We start from the raw sequence: 16,776 nt of genomic DNA on the forward strand, positions 1-16,776 counted from the left end.
AAAAAAGCGTAAAAGTTATCTTCTGATTATGAGATGCTTGTTATTAACTGGTTGCGTTTCAACTGGCGAAACTTACAGCTAAGAGGTAATCGATTCAGGGATTTTGCAGTCGTGCATCCGGTTGGTCATTATTCACTTTTTAATATTTGCAATCTCGACGAGACCCCAATTCCTTTCGAATACCTTCAGGGTAAGACCTATAATATGGCAGGGGTGAAGACAGTGTGGGTGAAGGAAAGCTGATCGGGATGCGACAAGTGGCAGGCCAGCTTGGTTCTCTGTATTTTTGCTGATGGCATCTCCCGAATACCACCTATGATTATTTTTCACGGTACAGGAGCTAGGTTGGGAGCTGAAAAACTACGATATTATCCCAGTGTTTTGATTGAGTATAATACTACAGCATATATGAATGATACCTTATTTACAAAATACCTCACTAATTACTTAATTCCTGCACTTGGTAGTCATCTGAGTCTTTTTGCCCTTGACTTAATGGGGTCTCATAAGACTCCCGCCATACTTGAGCTACTTCAAAATAACAACATTACCCCTTCTCTAATTCCTGCCGGATGTACTAGCCTGGTGCAACCTGTTAGGCGGAGACAACTTGGTAGACTTCAAGATTGTCTAGGCCAATCGAGATTCGTTTTTGTAGATGGAGATTGTCTAGGAAGGCTCGGACTTGGCTCGTTTCGTTTATGACTACTAGGAGCGAAGTAAAGTATGTAAAGTAGGATAGAATCGTAAAAACAATATTATATTGTTAAGGTCTCTTCTCCGTTGCTTGATGATGTCTAAAGCTTGGGAGGCGACTCGATATTTATATTCCGCGTCTGAGTGTTCGCGGACTACATCTATTTATCATACAACTATGTACTTCTTCAATCGTAATTCGCAACGTCGAGTTTTCCTCCCTGGTGCGAATAACTGTAGACCCTGAAAACCATCACACCCTTTTCTGTAATTACGATATTTCTTCTTAGGAAACGTACTGTCCCCAATAGTAATATCCCGATTAGCAGAGTCTTTAAACTTATAGCCTAGTTCTTAAGTTGAACTGAGTTGGCTCCAATTGTCTTCACCATTGATAAAATGATCAGTCTTATTCACGGCTATATCTACAAAGGTGGTCATCATTACAACCATCGTAGGTCATTTGATTCCAACCCTTTGTAACTCCATACCCAACTGATAGATTTTCTTTGGATGACTTCCTGTTCACTTGCAGGAAGCTACTCCACTAGACTGGTAATTAATCCCTCAGTCGGCAACCTTTGGTTGCTCTCTGGGTAGTAGGTTTCAGTAACCATTATAGTATTTGAGAATCACCCCATGACTACAACGTGTTCCGAAACCCAGTTACAACACTCTGTGAAGTTCGTTGGCTTCTTTGGTAGTGTCTTTTGGAGTTCTAGACTCTTCTGGTATATGCAATTGTATCGGTCTCTAGTAGAGATCCTTTACTATTTGATACTATCTCATTGTGCGAAACGTCCCGTTACTTACGGCCCATGCCAAAGGTGTCATGTCTTTGAAGCCAAGTAGGTCTCTGAGTAGTTGACAGAATTACTCCATTCCACTTCTCAGGCCTAGCCGAAGGTCCCCTCTCAGATATCTTGCGAACAGGATCCGGTTGGATGGACGGCGGCAACGTATACGGTATTATTCTAACACCTTCAATTCAGTGGTAATGTAGTCACAGGACACAACTGAGATTGATATATGTGATGACGCGCGGGCTCCATAAGGGAGCCGGAGGGGGGTGTTGGAGACCAGAGATTCCGATTCCAAGTGGGATTTCCCTACTTAGGGTGGTTCCTAGGTATTGGGTTCTGGTATTCCTAACACAACCCCTAGACATCTCAATCAACAAGCCGTTTAAAGATTTAATGCGTGACTACACAGATCGAAAGATTCTCAAGTGCGAATCAGCAGCCGATTTCGAAAAATCGACTGTTGGGGACCGAAGAGTTATGACAACTCACTGTATTGGAGATGCTTATGCTCAGTTTCATGCTGAGAAGGCAAGCCTAATTGTTAGTTCTTTTCGCAAAGTAGGCTTGTCACTTCCGGTTGATGGTAGTTTAATGATCCCTCTTTAGATAGTTAGTGCTTAGCGACGGGGAACGATACTTCTCTTCCTATCTTCTTCTTCTTTTGTCTTACGATAGCTCTAGGCCTCTGCCTACATTACCGATAGTACAAGACCCTTGTCTTCTACCGGGAACGCCTATCGTAAGGTTTCTCTAACTCCTCTTCGTAAGGCGCCTTTCTTAGCGTAACGATAACGTTGCAATAAAGATAAAGATCGTAAAGGTGTTTTATATTCGTTAAAGTAATAAGTAGGAAAAGTACTTAGAATTCAATCTAATTTTATTTAAACTCGTACCGCCAACATTGGCATATGACGAGCCCCCGCCGGCACAGGGATACCGCTAACCGGCATACCACTAATCCTAGGCTAACTAAGTCTACGGTCCCGCACCTGCCATCCCCGAGTCATGCCCACATGGAAACTAATTGCAAGACCATCAAACAACCCAGCGCCCTCCCCAGTCCAAGTCCGTAGCCCCTCTGGTATGAAGCCAACCAGCACCAAGCGTAGCCGAAGCCGAGCAAGAGACCGACCCAACCAGGTTCCTCGTCCAACAAAATCAAAACCACTACCACCCGGTCTAAATACCGTCCCGCAACACCTCCACCACAGTAGAAAACCAACAACAAACCAAAACATAAACTACAGGCGACACAATGGCAGAGAGGAGGTGACCAACATGTCCGCCTCTCGCATCCGCATGCCAGGCCGTCGACCCTATGAACCCACTTTGCCAAGTACCTCCAAAGAGCGTACTGGTGAGGAGGACCTGTACCCGCTGCCTGTCCCCCAAAAACAAAACTTCACAAACAAAAGAAATACATAGAGGTGGTGACAGACCGAAAAAGTCAGTGGGGCCTATCTCCCACCCGTGGTGCCTTGCCCCTGCCAGCCATGCCCATTGCCAAACCAAAGAAACCAAACAAACTTCCACAACACCCAGCACGCAGAACCCAAACAAGTCCAACCTGGTGGTCGCAACCCACTATCCGCACAGGTGGCCATCAGTCCAGCGGTCCGCCGGGGAGCTTTACAGCACTCAGCAACTTCGCCCAGCAGCCCAAACCGGGCCGGAAACACTTAATTAGACATCGCCCAACCTGACGCATGCCCGACCGGTACTCGCGGGTGCCTCTCCCCCCCCAATCAGCCCCTCCCAAGCCCCACACACCAGACGCCACAGAGCCCATCCAGCCCCCTCAGCCCCACAGACAGATTAACCATCCGACGGCCATAGGACAGCTTATACCCAGTCCCGCCAGGTAGCCATTGATCTTGGCCACACGAACAGAGCCCCAACCCCCAGCACCATATAGCCGAGGGGAGCCCACCAGCCACAGCCGGGAGCCACAAAGGAGGCAGCACCAACACCCGAAGGCGCCGGCACCAGCCACACCATCCAATCCAGCCGAACCGAAATCCAACCGAGTCGGGAAAGAGTAAGCAGAGCCAGCCAAAGCCAGCCCCACAGGTCCGGCAACAGGCACGGACCAAACAACGGGCAAGAGGCATCCCCAACCGACACGACAAGAAGGGGAAGGGCGAACGAACAGAAGCAGACAAACAGAAGGTAGGCCCCACTTGCAATGGGTGAAGCTGCCCACCACAGACCACAACCGAACCACCCAGACGCACAGACAACGCGAGTGCCTGGCAGCCAATCGTCCCACACCACCCCAGGCGGTAAAGAAAAACCACTCCAGAGGGTAAGGTTTTTCAGGGTCAAAGCCATCCCTACCGTAGCTAGGAGGTGACACCTGACTGAACCACCGTATATGCCGCAAGGACAAAATTTCCAAGGGAACGGTGATAAACAATATCGTAGGATTCCGACCGTAGAAACATAAAGTAACGAGGCAGGGAGGGGCCGGCGAGGCCCCCTCCCTTGAGGAAATGATGCGGCCGGTACGACAAGTTGATACTTGGGAAGGTCATCAGTCTAACCCAAGGGCGTTTTGTATCGCGTAAACTAAGGACTCTGTTAAAACCCAACAAAAGACATGAGCTGGCCCAAAGAACGACACGGGTGATCACCCCAAACACAATGTTCAATCCCCCCAATCGAACGTGAAACCTGCGAGTAGACTATAGACAGGAAGCCGTAGACATTTTACCGAAAGGGGCTCGGAAGCGACCGTGATGAGTGCTCGAAGTGCTAGTATCGTGAGATAACCAGTCCAACGAAACGAGACGCAAACAAGTTATCCGTCACGCAACGCCTAACAGACCTCAACACCAAAGACCCCAGGAACTACTGAGCGAACTCAGATATTTCCCCCAGAATCTAAGGCATCAAGGCCCATCATGATGGCAAAAGAAACGCTCGGGGCGAAGCGACGGCAAGGACGAGGAAAAGTACTTAGAACAAAGCGTGAAGAACCTATCCTCCTCTGCCGTATCAGCCTCCTTATATAGTGTTCTTCCCGCCTTTAGTCATGTGACCTAAAGTGGTCACATGTGCGAAACTAAATCATAACAAACTAGTCATATGACCAAAGTGGTCACATGCTCAAAATCCATGACCTCATAGCGAGGTCATGTGCAAAACTCATAAACCAATCATAACGCATTAAACAAGTCATATGACTCGACGGAGTCATATGCACAAAACCCATGACAGCGTAATGAGGTCATGTGCGAAACATAAATCATATGTGTGAGGCTTACCCGTAAGGCACACTCGTCAGTTGCATATCCCATGACTCATACTTGAGCCATGTGCGAAAGCATCACAAATCCCACTCATAATTAATCATATAACCCGAATAGGTCACATGCGTGAAACAATAACATACCTGTGACTCATAACCATGTGTCACATGAAAACCCTTTCCTTGCTAAGCCACGTTCATGACAGGTAGTTTGGATCATGAGTTGGATATCAAGGGATTTGAAAATCTGGAAATTGGCAACTGGCAAGAAGATTTAGACTCACTTGATGACAGGGTAGATGTTGGGATAGAGGGAGATAAAGTTATAGAATTTGTAAACTAATAGTTGTGTTGATTGTGGATTGACATTCAACAAATGTCTTTTCAGCATCATGGATGATCACTCAATCTCTTGGCATGATTATGCACACCTTGTTTGCACCATAGCCAAGCCCGATTCCAGATGCCGGATTTAACGAGTTTTTACGGTAGTACCGGTACTCGATTACAGTACCGGCTCTATGTCCTAGTGCTCGAGTACTGTACCATAGTGTACAATGTATAGTACGAGTACCGTACCGTACTCGAGTATGATATTTGCAAGCACTGCTGCGAGGGGGTCGGAGTGGACGGGTCAAGTTAGTGTAAGAAAAATATGGGGATATTATTAACTCGAATTAATTACACACAGGTTATCATTCCCCCTCTCGAGCACATACCGGCAGACGGACAGCCACCGGGCATAATAACAGATAAATAGATACCGTTCGGTAAATAATACCGTATTATCATGCATCACAGATAGGAACGGCTGCCACGCCCCGTCCCCTCCCCAAAAGAGTAAAATGAAGGGGGGCGCATTGGCATCCACATTCACAACAAACAATCCCAAACAAGTCTTCTCTCGAGTGCCCCCGATGAGGTCAGTTATTCAAGTACGGTACCGGCACCGTACCGTACAATAGTGGGCATCCAGGAGAGAGGGGAGGAGGGTCCATCAACCCGAGTTACCGGCGCATGTTCCCGCCGTGATGTCTAACCAAGGTATGACAGGTTATCATAATACTACTACAGTACGAGTACGAGGGCCAAGTCACCCTGGAAACTGGAATAGTTGGACCTCACGCTCGGACGTCCAGAATTCCCCTCTTTGGATGGAGGGGGGGCAAACAGAGCGCTTTCAGCTGTTGAGACAAGACAAAGAGGGATGAGAGGGGGGAGGGGGACAAACGAGCCTTACCAGGAGAGGCAACTCTAACGTCCCTACTTGTCTCGCGCGGGGTCCAACTATTCCAATTTCTAACGGAACTTGTAGAAAGTAAGCAAGCATGATCCCTTCCTCCTGTTCCCCGACCTCACACACCTTTTCCCTCGATCTGTGGCCAGATTTCGTTACAATAATATGATACAGTGCTTGTAGCCTTTTAGCCCAATTTACCACCTAGGGCTAATCTGAGACCCTTCACCAGAGGCAGCATGAACTGGGTGGCTCTTGGCATGACTTGACCTGTGCCCAGGGAAAAACATCCACACGATTGCCAAGCTACAGTATGATACAAGTATGATACGAGTACTGTACAAGTACGCTTGAAAATCATTCCTAACATCGAACATTTCAGGAAACTAAAAGGCGACGAATATCCACCGTACGAGTACAAGTACGAGTACAGGCGAGGGGTGTGCCGGCGCCATACTCGAGCACTCTGAAAAGAAAAGTGAAAAAGTGGGACGGAGATTCCAGAAGGTCGTTGAAATCTGTCTTAAGGATAGATAGGAAAGGCCAGAAATTTTGGCGGAGAAGGACGAGCAAGTAGTTTCCTCGGAGAAAATCTGCCACGATATTTTCACCGACTGTTCTTTTTATGATACACGACCCATTCGTTGCCGGCGCTGTTCATAGTATCATACCCTACAATACTAGCACTGCAATAGGGGTTTTTTCAAAGTAGTCTAACTCGAAAACGTGCAAAGGGATATCAGAGCCTATTATTGTATAGACCAAACCCCCCACGTCGGAAGGTGGAAAAAAAAAAAAAAAAAATCATCCTCGAGTTAGACTATTATTATATTATCGGTATTTTCTCTCTCACATTCACAGTTCGATCGAACTCCGCGATCCACGTTAGATAACGGGGAATACCGGTAACGGACAAACAAACAAACAGACAAACCCCAAACAACACCTCCGAATGGAACAAACAAACCGGGGTTCAAACGACCCTCCCGAGCACCCAAGTGAAGAGCTACGCCACAAGCAACTGTAGCCTGCTCGAGTACTGCACGAGAGTGTCATACTCCACGGGAGCGAAGGACCACCAACTCAAAGTATCACATGTACAGTATGATAAGTTACCAGTTTCTCCGCATGAAATTCCAAATTCCAAATTTACATATTATGATGTACCCACCATTACCAGAAAAATAAAAGGTATCATAGGGGGATCTTTTTGTCATCACGAATTTTTCTACTTATGGTACCGACATGACCCGACCGTCCCGAATACCGTGCCGTACCGGTGACGTACTTGTACGGTAAATATATCTCGACAGGGGCAAAAAAACCCTTCGAAAAGAAAAGAATTCACGGTTGGAGATATATATATATATATAAAAAGAGAGAGAGGTTCCCGCTCCTCTGCGCACAACAATATTAAGAACTTACGGTAGTTTATTACACAAGCATACATGTATATATAGTACAGTACATGGTGATAGTTCATACTTTACTCGTCGTAAGTGATAAATATGGCGTTCTGGAAAGAAGGGGAACCCACTTCATTTCTCCGCCTTTCCAATGCCTCGATTTACGAGTTCGGGTTATATAATATAATAATATTATTATACTCGCAACGCTTTTGGCTTCCATTCCTGCAAATTCAGCGTCAAGTCCAAAGTGATTCTTACCGTTTGCAGTACAGTACCCAAATCTTTGGGGAGCCAAAGATGGCGCTCGTACTATACAAGTACTTGTAAACTTAACTTACCACACAGTACAGTACAAGGTGGACCATTCTTGCCGTCTGCAAGGAACCGGACATTCATAGTGAACAAGACAACCGATACAAGTACAGTACCACCAGTACGGGCGTTCAAATCCGCACTTACCGTACTGTACTGTACAGTAACTAAATTATCCGGCGTGAATGCCTCAAGTTTACAAATATTTACTTTCTCGAAAAAATTTGAAATACAGTATCATTCGGTGTGTAACCCACCCCCTTCGAATCGAATAAATAAAAGCACATCCGAAACGGTTTGCCCTCCCGGATGAGGCGGGGAAAGGTACCGTAAATAAATAGCGTTGTGACGGACGGAATGGATGATGGATGAAGAATGGGGGAGGGGTACCGGTATGGTAATGAATAACTTGACTCATGCGTGATACCATGTATGATACCTGTATGGTAAACTGTAAAACTTTTTTACAGGTTGTATTATAACTTTATGATAAGTTAAGGGAACGGATTCCTTGTTGTCAGGGGTTGGTAGACTTCATGAGTGAAACGATGCGGTGATACGGAGCGTTACCCGTGCTCGTGCTTTGTGCGATGGGTTTTTTTTTAAAAAATCATGGGTGGGGGTATCACGTGATTGGTCGATGGTGATATCTTTGGGAGGATATGATATTATCTCGTTACGAGTACTTGTACAGGTATGGTATGTCACTCGGATTTTATTATCGTCAAAGGCGAGAGAGACAACGGAGCGCCACCGGGTATGTGTGTGTGTGTGTGTGAGGGTATACTCGACCACCAACTCCTGTTCTCTCCACCACCCTAATCCGGGGGAACAGCCACTATCCACCATGTAGTCCCGAAATGATACCTCTTGACCTCCAGCACCCTGAGTCCGCTCCTCTCCACCAACTCGCCAACATCCCTATTCCACCAGCACCCCCAACGCCTAGCATGTCCCCACGCCAACCTATCCAGCACGCCATTGACCCAGTCGAACCTGCTCCTCCCGTGCTCCAGCAGGATGATCCTACCTCCCTCACCGCCGCTCTTGACGCAGCGGGCCAGATTGCGCAGCAGGGCGACGGGATCCTGGTGCGAGCATATCCCCATGCTCTGTATGACCACATCGTACTTTCCCTCGACGGACGCCGGTGGCGGCGGCAAGGGTGCGGCGGCATCCATGTGCACGCACCGCACCCGCGTCGTCGTCGCCCCCGAACGCCGAGCCGCGAATGCGGCCTGCGCGACCGCTAGCATCTCCCGACTGGAGTCCACGATCGTGACGCTGGCGCACTTGCCCATGTCATAGTACGCTGCGTTCCGCCCCGTGCCCACACTCGCTTCCAGCACGTGCCCGTGGGCCCGACGCGCCAGGGCGCGGCGGAGGAGTGGGAGGCCCATGGTCAGCTCGGAGAACCAGATGCTCGTGTCGTACTCGCTCGCGAGGGCATTGTAGACTTTCGCGTTGTTGGGCTGCAGGTGTGGGCTCGAGGGCGCGGGCGGGAGGTCCTTGAGGGTTGTGTATAGGTATGCTGCGTAGAGGGATAGGCCGTATGCTGCTACTCCTGCCGCTAGAACTAGGGGGGTTTTGGAGCGGGTCGGGGGTCGCCGCGCTGGTGCTTGGATGTGCAGGAGGGGTGGTGGTGGTGGTGGTGCTCCCCGTCGGGGGCGGGGGAACTGTGGTGGTTGTGGCATGTCGTGAGGATCAAATTAATTTCTTTCGTTTGATAGGTTGATGTCTTGGAGCTTTGATAATTCGTAGGTGGAAAAAAACAATTGTTGCGGTTAGCTCATCGTAACCCCACTACGACAGCTTTACCCGTAATGGTTAAAGTTGATTGCAATTCTTGGCAACATTTTCCGTTGCACCTCTCCCCTCAGCGACAGCGGTTTCCCGATAACCAACGTGTGGTATGGATATACACTCCAGTTACCCATTTCGGCCAGGGCTGCGTTCTGGAAAGAAAGGAAAGAATCGGGAATGATCATTACCGTATCATACCGTGAAAACCCCCATCAAAAAAAACTAAACAAAGGGAAACATTGTTTCACCGTGTATCACTCGAGTGAGTACTTTACACATCCCATGCAAAGTTCGTCCTGGGGTATGTGATACAGTACTGGAATGACCGCCGAGGGGAGGTCAGAACAGACTGAGAAGGATGGGTGAGTAGACGAGGGGGAGGGCATATTAGCTTTACCACCCCGTGGGAACCACCATCAGTTGGGTCGGTCAGTCGGTCAGTGCTCCAGAACAGTATCTCGACCCCCTATTATTACTTCCCAGCGCCAATAATAATCCACTACGTACATACATTATCTCAAACTACGTATCACACCGAAAAGGGCGTGGGGGAATGCTCCCCGTGGTTAAAGTGTCCTTCGGCCACCCCCCCTCCTCCTCACCATTACATAGACCCCGGCCTGCTGGCCCTCCGTTCAGCCCTCCCACGAACCAAACTAGTGCCAAGCGGGTATCTATCTGGATTTGAGGGAGGGATCCAGGTCAGGTGGCGGTATGGCTTGGTCTCATAGTGTGGGATACGGCCCCTGCTCTGCGGTACTGTTGTGGGTTTTTTTTTTGTGTTTTGTGGGGTGAGGTGGGTGGGTTGGTTGGTGAAGTGCGGGTATGTATATACTTAATGTGCTGGGGATTGAATTAAAGCCCGGGGATCGATTCTTAAGGTACGTAGTGACTATCATAATTATGCTTGTATTGCGCTGTATGTGATGTGGTGTGGGTTTGTTGTTTGCCCTTTTACTTTCTGGAGATGTGTGGGGGTAAGGATGGCATCGTATCATACTGGGGGAAGTTATGGTGAGTGTGGTTTTGTTCCTCTAACAGTGGGGCGCGGATTGCGAAAGGTGTACCTGTGAGAAGCGGGCTTTCCCATTAGCATAGATCATATGGTATGGTATGATATGTGTTCACGCCGGCCAAAGCTTAAATTATATTACAATCCTCCTCCCTGCGCGTGTAGTAGGTGAAAAGGAGAGAGAGAAAACACCATCACCCATCGCCACCTCACCCTACTATGTCAAATAATACTTTGGCCCCTCTCCCCCCTGCGGCGTCGACCACTCAATATCCTGACTGGGCGCCTTAATATCACAAGTCTTGCAATGAATGCAATTCTGCGCATTAATCTGAAACCTGACACCCAACCCACCCCCATCCTCCTCAACATACTCGTAAACGCCGGCAGGACAGAACCTACTTTCCAATCCATCAAACCTCGGAAACTCCCTACGCGCGTGGGCTTGCCAATCCTTGACGCGGAGGTGCACGGGTTGGTCCTCTTCATGATTGGTGCCGGTGCGAGAGACGCTGGTCAGGATATCGAACGAGAGGACGCCGTCGGGCTTTGGATACGAAATTTTCCGCACGGAGGGGTGAGAGGCGGGTAGGGTAGCGGCGTGGTCGGGGGTGGGGTGTTTGAGTGTCCATGGGACGTGACCCTTCAGTATGTAGGCTTCGAGGCCGGAATATAGGACTCCGCCTATGAGGCCCAACGGGTTGTGGAAGCTCGGGCGCATGTTTCGGACTTGCTTTAGTTCTTTCCAGATCGTGCTCGTGCGTAGGGCGTCTTCGTATGCGTATAGCATCACCGTGCCAGAGGTTTTCTCCGTCAGTGCGGTGTAGGTTGCGTCCGCGGCCAGCATTCCAGACTTCATGGATGTGTGGGTTCCTTTGATCTTTGGCACGTTGAGGAAGCCCGCGGTATCCCCGATCAATGCTCCACCCGGGAAGGATACTTTCGGGATGGATTGGAAGCCGCCTTCGTTTAGTGCCCGGGCGCCGTACGAAATGCATTTGCCATCGGCGAGGACGGAGGAGAAGAAGGGGTGGTGCTTCATGCGTTGGAATTCGGAGTAGGGGGAGAGGTAAGGGTTCGGATAGTCCTACTCACAACTTTGTAAGCGCGGAAATGATCGAGATCTGGGGTTTAGTTGAAGGGGAAACTTACGAGACCAACAACCAACCCTAGACTAACTTTATTCTCGCCAAAATGGTACATCCAGGAGCCACCATATGTATTATTTGGCAGCGGCCATCCGATGGTATGGCTGACCTGGCCTTTGACGAAGTTCTCCGGCTTGATTTCCCAAACCTCTTTTAATCCAAGCCCGTAGGTCTGTGGCTGCGAGTCCCGACGCAGATCGAATTTCTTGATGACGTTTTTCGTCAAGCTTCCATGGCACCCCTCCGCAAACAACGTGCACCTAGCATGAAACTCCATTCCACGCTCGAACGAAGCCTTCGGCTTCCCATCCCTCCCAACACCTAGATCATTCGTCGCAACGCCCATGACCCCACCGTCAGGCCCATACAACACCTCCGACGCGGCGAATCCCGGATAAACTTCCACGCCAACCTCCTCCGCACGCTCAGCCAGCCACTTGACCATCTCGTTCAACGACACGATGAAATTCCCATGATTCTTCATCTGTGGCGGTCCGGGTATTGGTATGGCCCGCTTCTTCGTCAGGAACCTCATCCGGTCACTCGTGACGGCGGTGACACCCTCAAACCTGGCGGGATTGTCCGGGGAATTCCAGTCCGGCAGGAGCTCGTTGAGTGCTGACGGCTCGACCACAGCGCCGGAGAGGATGTGCGCTCCCATATCGCCGGCCTTCTCCAGTAGCAGGACGCGGAAGTCGGCATTGTTGGAGGCATTCGCCAGCTGCTTCAGCCGGATTGCGGCGGAGAGGCCGGCGGGGCCGCCTCCGACTATCACCACGTCGACTTGGTCAGATTCCCGCTCTGCATGCAGGAGGGATTCGTTCTGGAGTCGTGAGGTGGAGGAGAAGGGGCGGAGGTATTGGTGGCTTTTGCTGGTTTTGAATGTTGTTGTTGTCGGTGTGGGTCTCTGCAGGGGGAGGCGCAGCGACGAGTACCTGCTACTGTTGGATAGAAATGCCGGGGAATTAATCCGGCGGAAAAGTACCAATGGTGCTCGACGGGTAGCAGCCATTGTTGTGGCAATTATTATTCCGCTTCAACTCGCTCCCTCTCCCTCTCCCTCAAGCCCTTTATGATAGTCGTTGCAAAGTAGTACCCCGAGTGATGGCGAGTTGATGTGCCCGTCCTTTAAGAAGGTGAGTGAAGGGGGGGAAGATCCTGTTTGTCTAGTTAAACTTTCCTAAGACGAAAGTGGAGGAGGGCTTTTTTGTGCATCGGGTTTCCCCATTACAAATTTGTTCCGATTTTTTCCTTTCTTTTTTTCTTTCCCCCAATTCACCAACCACTTACCGTTGCCAATCGGAGGGATGGGAACGCGATGGGGATTTCACACCTACCGTACTCTCTCTCTCTTATGGTCTGCTCGAGTACCAGTATGGTACCAGTATGAAGTAGTCTATTTGCTTCGCTCTGAGCAACTCATGACATGAAATAATTACAATGGCTATAACTTATTCTGTCTTCCTCGGTTAGGCTCGGGCAATGAGTTGGATGACGGGGGAGGAGGAGGCCGTTAGATTAGATATGATAACTCGCACAGATAACTGATCAAAATACGGTAGCCTTTCACCAGATTCTCCCAACTTTCCCTCCACTTCTGGGTGATGATAGGTTGACTCATTCATTGGGATGGCATTGAGTGAGTCAGTGGGTGAGCGGACGATGGCCATTGAGTGGATTTAAAGAGCAACACTTCCACCCATAACTTACTCTACGTATGATACTGGACATTACCGTGGTACTGTGCTCAACCTCTACCCCGCTGGTAAACAACCCCGCCATCAAGAACGCATCTTCATCTACAACTGCTCCCACCAACAATGGTTCACCAAGACCCAGACTTCCACACCTTGGCCCCTCCACAAGCCCTCCACGAGATCTTCCCCCCCGTGCAAAAGTCCCACATACTGAACTGCGCCTTCGCCTCATGGCACACACGTTACAAGTCGATAACTCCGAAAGCGCGCACAATTCCGCTAACACCGGAGTTCCTCGCCTATTTGCGCGAAGATGGTATCATCCTCCCGGACGACGAGGACGTCACCCCGCCCGCTACTACTACTGCTGGTTCGGGCGACGAGGAAATAAATGCGCCCAGCAACTTCCCCCCCGGTGAAGCTGAGGATGAGGAGGACGAGGGGGAAGACAGAGCGAGAAACCCCACACAGAGATTCCCCCAACTCCACTCACAAATCAAGCAAACGATAGCAGCCCTTGGCGGCGCCGTGACCCCGAAACTCAACTGGTCCTCCCCGAAGGACGCTCTCTTTATGAGCGCAACTCGCACCCTCGAATGCCGAACACCGGGCGATATCTACCTGTTGCTGAAATCCTCCGACTTCGTAACCCACGACCTCGAGCACCCGTTTGACGACACGGACTCATCCGACCCGACCCCCGCCTCCTCGATCCGGTACCATCTCGTCCTGCGAAAATACTTCAACATGAACCCCGCCCTCGAATTCCGCGTCTTCGTCGCTGGCAGACGGGTCGTGGGCATTTCGCAGCGCGACTTCAATCACTACGCTTTCCTGGGAGAACTGAAGGGTGAGATTCGGGGGCTGGTTGTGGGGTTTTTTGACGAGTCTTTGGCGGGCTTTCCGGATGAGGATTTCGTGTTTGATTGCTATGTGGAGCCGACCGCGCGAGAGGGCGGAGGGGGAAGGAGGAGGGTATGGTTAGTGGATATTAACCCCTTTGCCCCGAGGACGGATTCGGGGTTGTTTTCTTGGAGGGATATATTACGGCTTCGCACGCAGGAGGTGGGCGAGGAGGATGAGGAAGTGGTGGAGGTTAAGCTCGTGGAGAGCGGGGACCCAAAGGCGTGGGGGTTTGGCACTGCAACCTACTCTTCCAGCAAGTTGCCTAGGGAGGTGGTTGAGGCCGGTGTGCAGGGGGAGGAGGCCGTGTGGGAGTTTGCCAGGAGGTGGAGGGGGATTATGGAGGAGATTGAGAGGGGGGAGGGGGAGGGGAGTGAAGTGTAGTCTGGGGCTTCTTTTCCTTATGTTTATTTGGATAGAATGTTGGCGGCGCTGTGGACTCTATCTTCTAAAAGTTTGTCTTGATAGTATTATCATACGCTTTCCCCCTGTCTTGCTCACAGTCCATCACTCGAAAATTTCCAGGGTTTGGGTGTCGAAGGACATTGGGTGTAATTTAGTAGGATGGCAGAATACGAGAACCATGACTCTAATAAATTTATATTGCGTGGGTTCAGCACTCACTCCCGATGACCCATCCGATGCCAAGAAGGCTAAGCCCTTAGTCAAGTGTGCTAGTGAAAACCTCATCTCGGTACCGAATGTGCTTGTGGGGTCGGCTAGTAGGAGCTTGAGAAGCCACAACCCCCACCAACGAATGTGAAAAGGATATGGGGGAGCAAAGATAGAAGACAGCACATAATTCTCTATTCTAGCGGACGCAAGGGACTAATCAGAACCTCCCATCCACTGCCAATGATCCATCTCATGCTAAGAAGACTAGATCCTTAGTCAAGGATAACTACCAGTAGCGGAGGCCTCATCTCGGCACCCACTGAATATGCACTAGGAAGTCGACTAGGGGGATCGTGAGAAGCCGCTATTTCCAATAGTGGATTACGTCCAAGAAAAGCAGCGGAAGGGAAAAAATCGTGATTAATCTTGAAGGCTCAAACAACCAGCTTAAAAACTCCCGTGAGCCTTTATTATAACTATCCCGCCCTTTTGCTCCGGTGTTAGTTCAATTACCACCTTCGCCCATCATTACCCCAGCCTAGTCCTCCGCCTCCTGCTGCCACCACTGCCGCTTGCACCACCTGCGGACTTCTCCCTGGCGGTAGTCCCTAGACTCTCCGACAACCCCCCGATTCCGGAATCGCCCACGTCGCTCTTTAATAGGACTTCATCGTCATCTTCTTCGTCATCCGCTTCCAGACTCTCTGGTGTGGCAAAGCCTAGATCATCTACTCCGTCTACTCCATCGTCTTCCTCTTCTTCTACGGTATCGTCCTCACCTTCGAGATACCTTCCCCCGCCAGACGCAGCCAATTTTCCCGAGCTAGTGAACCATCTATAAACCGCCCACCAGACCACCCCCATCGCCAAAACCTCCACAGCAAAGAATAACCCGCTCCCTAGGAAAAAGCTGAGGACCTTCCACCGCCACATGATCCACCTTATTCCAGCCAACTTCGCACGGAACTCGACCTTGGCCTCGTACACGTCCAGTCTCGAGCGGCTCTCTAGACTGACCACTGCATGTCGGGCGAGCTCACCGAAGACTACGTTCTCAAGCAGTACCACACGGATGGCTTCCTCCTCCTTCGCATTTGGTAGAAAGAGCAGTAACGGAAGTCGAAGTAACGTGTGCGCTGTGCGAGCGATGGGGCTGCGCCAGGGCATTAACCCTCCCCGACGACCGGTCGCTATCACCATTCCCGGCATGGAAGCTGAAGAGGAGGGGGAGAGAGGAGTAGAGTAAATCGTTATTTCAGCCATAAAGTTCCCAGCATTCTGGTTCTCGGGGGAGGGCGGGAGGTGTAAGAGGAGGGCGACGGAGTATTCCTGTCGTGGGATGATTTCACCGCTGAACTGGATTGCGCCGGTTGGATGGTGATGGTGTTGGTGGGTGGAGGAGTGGGGTGGGGTGGATGGGGAGATGGGGAATTGTAGGTGCAGGGGTTTTTGAACACCAATGTGTGGAATGTGGTGGATGTAGAAAAGGGTGTAGGAGATTACGGCTAGGAAAAAGAGGATCAGGGTTGAGATGCTTAGGAGAAGAGTGGTTAGGTAGGCGCGTTGTGCGGGCCGCGAGCGGAGGAAGCGGAGGAAGCGGAGGGGGAGGAGGAGGAGGAGGAAGCTGTTAGACTGTTGTGAGCTCCTATTAGCTTTTTGATAAAGTTTGGTTGGAGGGGAGGTACGAGTACTGGGCGAAGAACCATTTCATTAATTAGCTATTAGGGGATTACTGTTTAGGGTGTCAGCGTTGTAGCCGAGTATTCGGTATTAAGAGAGAGTGTAGATACTGGTGGCGGCGATGTTGTTGAAGGGGAAGTGAGGATGGAGAGAACGCATTGCATTGTGTTTGTTGCGAGTTCATTGACGTCGTGTGAGGTTCACAGGTAAG

At 50.2% G+C, this 16,776-nt stretch overlaps 4 protein-coding genes; 1 reads left to right on the plus strand and 3 right to left on the minus strand.

Moving 5' to 3' along the window:
- Positions 1-8,402: 8,402 nt before the first annotated feature.
- On the minus strand, positions 8,403-9,401 carry GSTUM_00000563001 (uncharacterized protein; the record flags this gene model as incomplete). XM_002837854.2 has 1 exon in its annotated part: positions 8,403-9,401. One exon carries the CDS (start codon positions 9,399-9,401, stop codon positions 8,526-8,528), a length of 876 nt encoding a protein of 291 aa, XP_002837900.1. The 3' UTR covers positions 8,403-8,525.
- Positions 9,402-10,603: 1,202 nt separating this feature from the next.
- Positions 10,604-12,980, minus strand: GSTUM_00000564001 (uncharacterized protein). XM_002837855.2 has 2 exons: positions 11,675-12,980; positions 10,604-11,609 (listed from the first exon to the last, which is right to left on the minus strand). The coding sequence occupies exons 1-2, from the start codon at positions 12,680-12,682 to the stop codon at positions 10,740-10,742; spliced, it is 1,878 nt and encodes a 625-aa protein (XP_002837901.1). The 5' UTR covers positions 12,683-12,980; the 3' UTR covers positions 10,604-10,739.
- Positions 12,981-13,429: 449 nt separating this feature from the next.
- On the plus strand, positions 13,430-14,761 carry GSTUM_00000565001 (uncharacterized protein). XM_002837856.2 has 1 exon: positions 13,430-14,761. Exon 1 carries the CDS (start codon positions 13,491-13,493, stop codon positions 14,652-14,654), a length of 1,164 nt encoding a protein of 387 aa, XP_002837902.1. The 5' UTR covers positions 13,430-13,490; the 3' UTR covers positions 14,655-14,761.
- A 652-nt stretch (positions 14,762-15,413) lies between these two features.
- On the minus strand, positions 15,414-16,747 carry GSTUM_00000566001 (uncharacterized protein; the record flags this gene model as incomplete). XM_002837857.2 has 2 exons in its annotated part: positions 16,589-16,747; positions 15,414-16,517 (listed from the first exon to the last, which is right to left on the minus strand). The coding sequence occupies exon 2, from the start codon at positions 16,146-16,148 to the stop codon at positions 15,414-15,416; it is 735 nt and encodes a 244-aa protein (XP_002837903.1). The 5' UTR covers positions 16,149-16,517; positions 16,589-16,747.
- Between the last annotated feature and the right edge of the window lie 29 nt (positions 16,748-16,776).

The sequence above is a fragment of the Tuber melanosporum genome (assembly GCF_000151645.1).
Source record: "Tuber melanosporum whole genome shotgun sequence assembly, scaffold_201, strain Mel28".
In the NCBI taxonomy this organism is placed as follows: domain Eukaryota; kingdom Fungi; phylum Ascomycota; class Pezizomycetes; order Pezizales; family Tuberaceae; genus Tuber; species Tuber melanosporum.